This window comes from Poromitra crassiceps, assembly GCF_964638095.1.
Source record: "Poromitra crassiceps genome assembly, chromosome: 16".
In the NCBI taxonomy this organism is placed as follows: domain Eukaryota; kingdom Metazoa; phylum Chordata; class Actinopteri; order Beryciformes; family Melamphaidae; genus Poromitra; species Poromitra crassiceps.
Genome location: NC_139645.1, coordinates 39562233 through 39572534, shown reverse-complemented (window position 1 = coordinate 39572534; position 10302 = coordinate 39562233). Strand labels below are relative to the sequence as shown.

Below are 10302 nucleotides of genomic sequence, written 5' to 3'. Positions count from 1 at the left end.
TGAAATAGGGGGTTAATTATTGATGTTTATGTTGTGGTGTGCTGTGGTATCTGTGTTTAGATTGAAATAGATGGTTAATTATTGATGGTTATGTTGTGGTGTGCTGTGGTATCTGTGTTTAGATTGAGATAGATGGTTAATTATTGATGGTTATGTTGTGGTGTGCTGTGGTATCTGTGTTTAGATTGAGATATATGGTTAATTATTGATGGTTATGTTGTGGTGTGGTGTGGTATCTGTGTTTAGATTGAAATAGATGGTTAATTATTGATGGTTATGTTGTGGTGTGCTGCAGTATCTGTGTTTACATTGAAATAGATGGTTAATTATTGATGGTTATGTTGTGGTGTGCTGTGGTATCTGTGTTTAGATTGAAATAGATGGTAATTATTGATGGTTATGTTGTGGTGTGCTGTGGTATCTGTGTTTAGATTGAAATAGATGGTTAATTATTGATGGTTATGTTGTGGTGTGCTGTGGTATCTGTGTTTAGATTGAAATAGATGGTAATTATTGATGGTTATGTTGTGGTGTGCTGTGGTATCTGTGTTTAGATTGAAATAGATGGTTAATTATTGATGGTTATGTTGTGGTGTGCTGTGGTATCTGTGTTTAGATTGAGATAGATGGTTAATTATTGATGGTTATGTTGTGGTGTGCTGCGGTATCTGTCTTCACTTATGAAAGGGAGTCAACAGGTGAATGAAAAAGCAACGAATGATCTTGTAAATTGTAAATGCAGACTAAAGGAAAACAATATGTGTTACCATAGATGCTGATAGGCTATCCCCTGATTTAAATTAGGCTTGCATCAAAGAACCAACAGTATGCAGAATCTTTAATGAGCCTATCTCAGCACTGTTTATGGAACAGTAAATGTTGTGTGCAGGAAAGATCTAGTGTATACTGTATGTGTGTAGGTACAAAAAAGCGCCCATGGCCATACTGGCCAGTAGATGGCAATGTCTGAAATATCATGTAAGATTTTCATATTTTTGCCTTTAAATCCTACTGGTGTTTTGGGAGTACTTCACTTATATGGGTTTGTCTGCATAGAGTTTTGAAGATGTCAGCTTTCTGTGGCTGATATTTTTTGGATTGGGCTTATTAAAAAAGAATATGTAACCACAATAAGCACCATTTCAAACAGAATTGCATGAATTCTGCCTGGTCTCATAGTTTCACATTTCAACCGAACAGCTGTCTTATCTATGTGATGAAATGTATTGACTCCGAGGACACATTTTATTACCACGAACATAGATTTACTACGCACTTTTGGCAAGTCTCCCGACCATTTTAAGACTTTATTGGGTTTTTTAATACATTTAATCAAACTGAAAGAAGACGCAGATTGACCTTTAGAAACATACATTCTTTAATAACACATCACATTTTAACAACATGGTGATATAACCATAGGACATAAATAAGGAGTCAAACACCATCTGTCCACAAATGTCACAGACAAATGTCCCTCATATCTCGGACATATTTGGTTTATTCCTTTGCCGGTGCAACATGTTCTATCCATGTATGCATACTTCAACCTAGAGAAAACACATCAAGCCTGCAGCTCAATAGAAATAGATTGTACCATTCCCAGATTGTACCATTCCCTCAAAACATGGGGGGAGTCAAAGAGGTTTGTATTGCTATAGGCCATGTGGCTTTGATTAATAGGTTCAATTTCCCATGCTCCGTTTCCCAATGCATGTCCTCACTAGGACCCTCTTTGTTCCACTAACTTGTGTTTGCAAATACTTTTTTATCATTTGCTTTAGTCTAGGCTACTTGTTTGCCATACTGGTGTGATTTGGCACATAGGGCAATAAACTGGATTGGCCACTATATCCGAGTGTCTCTTATATGGTCAACTTCATCCATTTGGTACTACAAGCAGGAGCTGCTCATAATATAACAGAGTTTATCTTAACAACTAAAATATTGATGAAAAACGTAATCTTGTCCAGTCCTGCTGGCTGCAGATCAGATACGTGGAGTCTCTGAGCTGGGCTGCTGGTTGGGGACAATCTGATTCTGGAAGAGAGGCTGGAGGAACAGGCCGAGTGTGCCCACCACACATACGATCACGAAGATCCAAAGGAACATACGGTCCACCACCATGGCTACATATTTCCAGTCCTCAATCACCTGCAGATAAACATAGAAATCAAAGTAATTAAATGTATATTTGACACATCTGTCATAGTATTACACACATAAACATTGAGACTAATAAAGCAAGCAAGTCAAGGCTTTAAGTAAGAAACAAGGCTAGGTGAAACCTAGCATAGGGCCAGCGTGGAAAAGTGTTGATGAGCCTGTTGGCTGTAGCGGCATTGTTAATGTGGAGGGCTGTCAGTGGCAAAAGTCTAAAGGATATAATGGAAAATCAGCATGGTAAGAAAGCCCTAGAAAATAATTATTTAATTATCTACTTGAATTTAATAAAACATATTATAATACTCACATTCATACATAATAACTTTGTGAGGTGTGTGTGTGTGTGTGTGTGTGTGTGTGTACTGTGCCTTTTCTTCAACTTCTATTGTTGTAATTACATGTGTCCCAGTTAGCACTATTCCAAAATCATAAGATCATCATAAATAGCTACGCCGTCCCCTTAAACTACAGTAGTCTCGGCTCCCAGACGTTTGGCGAGCAGCGCCAACAGCGCCACCTACGGATAGAGACTGAGAACTGAGTCTAGTGCTACAGTAGCAATACATTTGACTTGTGACTGCAAGGGATTGAATTTCAACTTGTGCTGTGATGTACTGTACATTCCCTGCTGTTTACCTTCCCTGGCTGCATCAAAGCAATAATATTGCTTCATTCACGAGGATGGACTGTCTACCTGCTCTTTGATAGAAGATTCCACTCTTATGTATCATCAATCCCTAATGTTCAGTGCAGTGCAGAAATCATTTTTGTGAGGAAGCGTTGTAATTTCAACCTGCCTCGTCTACTTCAGTTAACTGATCTCCTACATTTTCAGTTCTCCTCCCCAGTTTCCAGTTGAGAAAATGTGTTGCGCTCCTTACTCAAACGCAACATGGCTCGTGTCGGAATCCCATTCTGGTCTATTGAGGCGACTGTCACTGGATAAATTGCTCTCTCTGCCCATTCTATGATGGATTTTTTCCCTTGTGTGATTGTTTTTCTTGAAGCAAATTCTTGGCCACGGTACAATAGTGACTGAATAATAGTGAATTCTTGGCCACAGTATAATAGTGACTGAATAATAGTGAATTATTGGCCACAGTATAATAGTGACTGAATAATAGTGAATTATTGGCCACAGTATAATAGTGACTGAATAATAGTGAATTCTTGGCCACAGTATAATAGTGACTGAATAATAGTGAATTCTTGGCCACAGTACAATAGTGACTGAATAATAGTGAATTCTTGGCCACAGTATAATAGTGACTGAATAATAGTGAATTCTTGGCCACTGTACAATATTGACTGAATAATAGTGAATTATTGGCCACGGTACAATATTGACTGAATAATAGTGAATTATTGGCCACGGTACAATAGTGACTGAATAATAGTGAATTATTGGCCACGGTACAATATTGACTGAATAATAGTGAATTATTGGCCACGGTGCAATAGTGACTGAATAATAGTGAATTCTTGGCCACGGTATAATAGTGACTGAATAATAGTGAATTATTGGCCACTGTACAATATTGACTGAATAATAGTGAATTATTGGCCACGATACAATATTGACTGAATAATAGTGAATTATTGGCCACGGTACAATAGTGACTGAATAATAGTGAATTCTTGGCCACGGTACAATAGTGACTGAATAATAGTTGCACAGGTAAGTTAATAGTGACTGAATAATAGTTGCACAGGTAAGTTAATAGTGACTGAATAATAGTTGCACAGGTAAGTTAATAGTGACTGAATAATAGTTGCACAGGTAAGTTAATAGTGACTGAATAATAGTTGCACAGGTAAGTTAATAGTGACTGAATAATAGTTACACAGGTAAGTTAATAGTGACTGAATAATAGTTACACAGGTAAGTTAATAGTGACTGAATAATAGTTGCACAGGTAAGTTAATAGTGACTGAATAATAGTTGCACAGGTAAGTTAATAGTGACTGAATAATAGTTGCACAGGTAAGCTAATAGTGACTGAATAATAGTTGCACAGGTAAGTTAATAGTGACTGAATAATAGTTACACAGGTAAGTTAATAGTGACTGAATAATAGTTGCACAGGTAAGTTAATAGTGACTGAATAATAGTTGCACAGGTAAGTTAATAGTGACTGAATAATAGTTGCACAGGTAAGTTAATAGTGACTGAATAATAGTTGCACAGGTAAGTTAATAGTGACGGAATAATAGTTGCACAGGTAAGTTAAAGCAGCTACGAGCAAGATTTTCGATTGTTATTAAACAGTCTAATTTTAATATCGATGCCTCACATCTTACCTCTAATAGTAGACGAGACCAACGCAGAGTAGTCTCGCTTGAACGCCGAGTGAATCGGCCAGTGTTGTCTTGATGATTAGTCTGTCTGCGGCCGGGGCAGATCAGGAAGTGAAATGAAACGGTTTGCGGCAGCCACTTCGGCCATAACCACAAAATAACAAAATAACATCCAAACAAACTGTTAGAATATAACGAGAGATGTTCGCGAGAGTAGCAAGCCCCTGGATGTAGCGAGCAAGGCGTTCTCCTTGTTTATGGTATGTTGCTAGGCAGAGCGAAACGGTTGAAGGCAGGCAGCTGCCGTAAACCGTTTCGTTTCACTTCCTGGTCTATCCGGCCCGCCGAAGACAGACACAGACTCTATAATCATCAAGAGAGCATCCTCCGATTCACACGGCTTTGGTCTCAGCTACTATTATAGGTAAGATGTGATGCATCAATATTACATTTAGACTGTTTAATAACAATCGAAAATCTTGCTCATAGCTGCTTTAATAGTGACTGAATAATAGTTGCACAGGTAAATTAATAGTGACTGAATAATAGTTGCACAGGTAAGTTATATCCAAGCAATGAGCTGTCTCCATATTGCTGAGCCCTACACTGAAATAACCATTGACCCTTTCACCCCACCCTCCATGCTGTCCTTGGCAGTTTTTGAAAGGGGTCATTCCTCACGCCTGGTCACCTCCCTATTTTATTGATTTGTCCGAGAAAGCGATTGATTATCCAAAGTCTGGTTTCAATTTACTGGCTCACAGCTACTACTCAGGATTAGTGGTATTCCTCCCTGATCCATAGGGGTCACAGACTGTGCTCAAATGTTATCCCACACAAATACCAACATGAATCAGTTTATTGAGATCAGAAAGGACAGAGGTCACATGACTCTCACTCTATGGGGAAAGAGTGGCACTGAAACCGGAGCGTATATGCTCCTAAAATGTTGTGAAATGTATATTATGTCATCTGTGCACAAAAAGTGAGAGAAATATGTTTTACAATTCCCACCACAAATGGATTACGTGAAGGACAGTAGCCTATATGCAGAGAGTATTGTGGTGAACGGGTGTACACGTTTGACTTCAGCTCCGATGACTTGGGTTCAATACCCAACCCATGCAAAGACGCTTTCTACTGTCAGTGAGGTTTCCCTGTAACCCCTGACACCAAAACTGCAATGCTTAATCGTAACTGACACACCCCTACTGTGCCTCCTGTTACACAGTCAAGTTCACGGCAAGTCACCAAAATACCAAACAGTCACAGGCGAGAAAAACACCTCATATTAATTCAGGAAACATGTAATTGTGCTACCTGAAAATCATCAGATAATATTCGAAAAACATAGTGTTCCAGTGTCCTCATAAATTTTTATGAGCAAATACCTTCAGATGATTCAATACTAGACTACAGTACAATGTGGTTATCTATCTATACTACTGTAATTATGCCAGACCGAGTGCAGTGCCAGAAAACAAGTAAAGAAATGCGCCCACAGGTGGAGCTACAGCGATATTTTACATTTTCATTGTGACATCAGTGCCAGCAGTGTCTGTCTGTCCCTTCGCGTATCTCGAGAATCATTGGTCGGATCAACTTCAAACTTGGGGAGTGCGCTCAGGGGGACCTGCCCAAGTGCAGTGCGAGAAAAAAAATTAAGACATGCAACCACGCCTACAAGTGCTATTGATTCTAGACTTAGTTATTTGGCCTGCAACTCATATTTTTCTGTATGTGGCTCACAAACCAAATAAGTTTGGCCACCCCTGGCTTTGAGTATCTAGAAAGGCGCTATATAAATGCAATCAATTAATTCATACTTACACTCTGATCATCATCATCTCCCATCATGTGGTCAGCCACAAAGCACACCCCATCCACCGCCTCCTGGACGTCAGCAGCCCAGTCTGAGCTGCTTCTCTGCCGGAGGTCCTGGGTGGAAGTAGAACCGTTAGGAAGGTACTCAGTGGAGCGCACGTCCCCTTTCCTGTTGGTGTGGCTGTAACCCAGCGGAGGAGCGGCATTCTTGTTGCAAAAGTGTCCTGGGGTGGAGAAGGCAGAGTCGGAGGAGAGCAGGGCAGAAGAAGAGGACATGGTGGTACCTGGTTTCGATGGGACCGGGTAACTCATGCCCAGGATGGCCCTCCTGGCCCGTACGCACCGCTGCTGATGAACCCGCTGGCGCGCAGAGCTATTGTGAGGACGCCTGATGAAGAGCAAGGCAGGCAGTTTGACGAGAAATATGAGTTTGACCCAGGACGGCATGGTGTGAGTGCTGGGAGAGCGGTGGTGCACATTGAGCACACACACACTGGTGATAATGGAGAAGGTCACCAGCACCATGGTGAACATCAGGTACTTGCCGATCAGCGGCACATCCAGTGAGGTCGGAGGGACAATCTTTGAGATTAGAAGCAGGAACACAGTTAGAGCCAGGAGGACAGAGATGCATAGGGTCATCTTCTCCCCACAGTCTGAAGGCAAGTAGAAGACCAGGATGGCCAGTGAGGTAATCAACACACAGGGAATGATGAGGTTGATGGTGTAGAAGAGGGGCTTCCTCTTGATGATGAAGTCATAGGTGAGGTCCACGTAGGTGAGGTCCAGAGGGTTAACCGTCCGCCTGCCGGGCAATGCCAATATGTCCCACTCTCCACTGGGGGTGAAATCATCCATGCTGGCCACCTCGGACTTCAGGAGCAGGTCAATCTCTGTGTGGTCGTACGTCCAAGAGCGGAACTTGAGGGTGCAGTTCTGCTGGTCAAAGGGAAAATGCTTGACCTCGATCTTACAGGCGCTCTTGTAGATGGCCGGTGGGAGCCAGTTGACGCTGCCATTGAAAAGGACAATGGCATTGGTGAAGACTGTCACCTCATAAGTACCATCAGCGCTGTGAGGAGAGGAGAGAGAATTAAGAAGATCCCTTTAGAGTCTCTGAATCTATCTCTGAGCACTGAGTTATCAAGGTACCTACATTTCACTTTGCCACTGAGGGGGAAATCACTCAACTTGAGAATTAATATTTGTTATTTATGGTTGAGGACAGTCCAATCAATATTTGTGGATGTGAACAATTTTCTCCCAAAACCAGAGAGCTAAGACTGATCTTTTCATCAGGCATCAACTCTGGAGCTTCTCAGAGAAGGTAACCAATAGTAAAGGTGGCCAAAGGGAGCTGGATTGGAGGGATGGCTGGTAATGTCACCTTTATACCTGATAACTTTATACCTGATACCTTTATACCTGATGACTGTATACCTGATGACTTTATACCTGATGATAAGGTCTTCATTCTCTTTCTGGCTAAGGGAGAGAGTTGTTCATGTCCACAAATATTTGTTGGGCTGTTGTACAAAAGACATTCTTAAAATGGAAAAGGAACAATCTTCCACTTAAGTCTTTCTTACAAAGATTCAACAAAAATAAAAAACTACAACACCATTACATTACATTCCAATGCTGCTTACTTGTTGTACAGAACAATATCAGGGAGCCAGATGAGTCTGGAGGGAATACGCAGCTTGTCGATACCTTCGTATTTCGAGGGGTCCCACGATAACCTGTAATCCACCCAGTGCTGCAAAGACAGAGAGACGTGGCTAAATCTAAATTCTGACTTCTGACAATTTCACACTTTCCCAACACTCATTCCCAATGACATGTTTCATTATCACTTAGATTAAGTACATTGAGTGCTCTATTATACAACCTGTTTGTTCCACATTGAGAAAGGAAGATTGGATATAGTTTAATTCAAGTTCAGGGGGAAGGACATTTAACGAGGGACGGACATGGTGAGGGCATGATTGGTTGTTGATGGTGATGTTACCTTGAGCTGCATCAAGCTTACCTGAGTGAGCCAGACATTAGTGGTCATAATCTGTTCTCTTTCATTCTGCGAATCAAAAAGTGCAACGGAGAATTAATGTCAGTACAAAACGACCAATTTAAAAGTTCAATCGTTATTTTGAAAAGAACGATCAAGTGAGCAATGACCTGTCAGTTTTTTGCACTATATTTCTACACTATGACCTTAAACAATTATTTTAAAAGTGAATAGTTCAGGTCATCCTCTGGTAAGGCTGACTAGTAACAGTAACAGTAGAAAAAAAAATCCACTGATTTTTTAACACAGTATTGTTATTTATGGCCCATTGGATCACCCTCAAATGAAGATGGAGTTTCTCTGGGTTTCTGACATGTTTTCTCTCGTTATTGAAGAGACAGTCCACCTGCTCCCACACCCAAAGCCTCGCCCTCAACTATTCATTCAAATTCCATGACCACTAAAAGATAATTGCATTTCAATCCCCCCATCACTTGTTCGTTAGCGTGTTTGTTGATGGCCGTCTCGTCAACAGTGTCATGACATACCGTTCCAATAAAGTGATCCCAAATGCCAATTACAACAAGGAGAGCAGTGCAAGCTCATAAAGCCATGCTATGAACGAGCCTGGCAGCCGGGAGGAGGAGCCTCGGCTCTAAATCACGGGGTAGCCTCCGACACCCTGCCCCAAGCAGCTTTATGAGCCCTTTTAATGCAAAGTGCTGAAGTTTCAATCTGGACATGACAGAGGCAGAGATCACAGATCTGCCCGTAACTTCATCCATCCATTTAGGACTATGGCTTCTCAGCACAAGCTGCCATGTCATCCATTGCTCTCTCAATAGCTGCCCTCATGGTCTCTCTTCTTCTCTCATTATTCTCTCTCTCACGTTATAGACCAAATCAGCGGGGATGTTTACATTGACCTCCGGTTACCCCTGGTTCCGGTTACCTCCACACATAATGGGAACCCCTGCACTACACACGCACTACACACACACTACACACACACACACACACACACACACACACACACACACACACACACACACACACATACTGTACATGCATACATACATACATACACACACACACACACACACACACACACACACACACACACACACACACACACACACACACACACATACACACACACACACACACACACACACACATACACATACATACTGTACATACATACATACATACATACATACACACACACACACACACACACACACACACACACACACACAGAAACAACACATAGATACACACACACATACTCTGGGATTATTGTTGGCTTGAGTATGCATTGCCTTACCACACTGATGAGCTGTGCCAGAGACACTTGCAGGTTGACGGTGACTCTGGCCGTCTTGTTGACGGCCGGGCGGATCAGGTTGTTGTATCGCTCTTTTCCCAGCAGCCAGTTCATCAGACGCTCCTCTGAGTCGGCACAGCTGCTGCCTGGTGATGGAATTGTGTTCACAGATGACAGTGGAGAGAGACGGGAAAGCTATGAGATGAGAGAGCGAAGGAATTGCCTGAACGCGACAGGCCATCAAGACACCCTCCAGACTTTTTGATAGTATTAACAGCAGTTGTTGGTGAAATATATGACATAGATAGATAGATAGATAGATAGATAGATAGATAGATAGATAGATAGATAGATACTTTATTGATTCCCTTGGGGAAATTCGGGTGTCCAAGCAGCTCATACAGTCTGATAAAAACATATAAAACACAGATTAAAATGACAAGACACATTAGGAGAGAGAAATAAAGTGCACACAGGGGTTAAAACCAGTGTTATCTTAAAAATAGATAAAAGCATAAACTAAAATTTAGTTTATGCTTTTATCTATTTTTATGATGATTTAGTTACTAAATCATCAACCAAACTAACACAAGGGAAACATCCGATTCTGTGTATTGGCAAATACCTCAACTGTTGTCTGGTGGATTATCTTTGATCCCCCTGCACAGGGATTTGCTGT

General features: G+C 41.4%; 1 protein-coding gene across 1 annotated transcript; it reads right to left on the bottom strand.

Moving 5' to 3' along the window:
* Nucleotides 1-1989: 1989 nt before the first annotated feature.
* Nucleotides 1990-9761, bottom strand: chrnb4 (cholinergic receptor, nicotinic, beta 4 (neuronal); the record flags this gene model as incomplete). The annotated part of the gene is made up of 5 exons (XM_083653051.1): nt 9624-9761; nt 8321-8365; nt 7938-8047; nt 6295-7360; nt 1990-2154 (listed from the first exon to the last, which is right to left on the bottom strand). Exons 1-5 carry the CDS (start codon nt 9735-9737, stop codon nt 1990-1992), a joined length of 1500 nt encoding a protein of 499 aa, XP_083509177.1. The 5' UTR covers nt 9738-9761.
* Nucleotides 9762-10302: the final 541 nt, after the last annotated feature.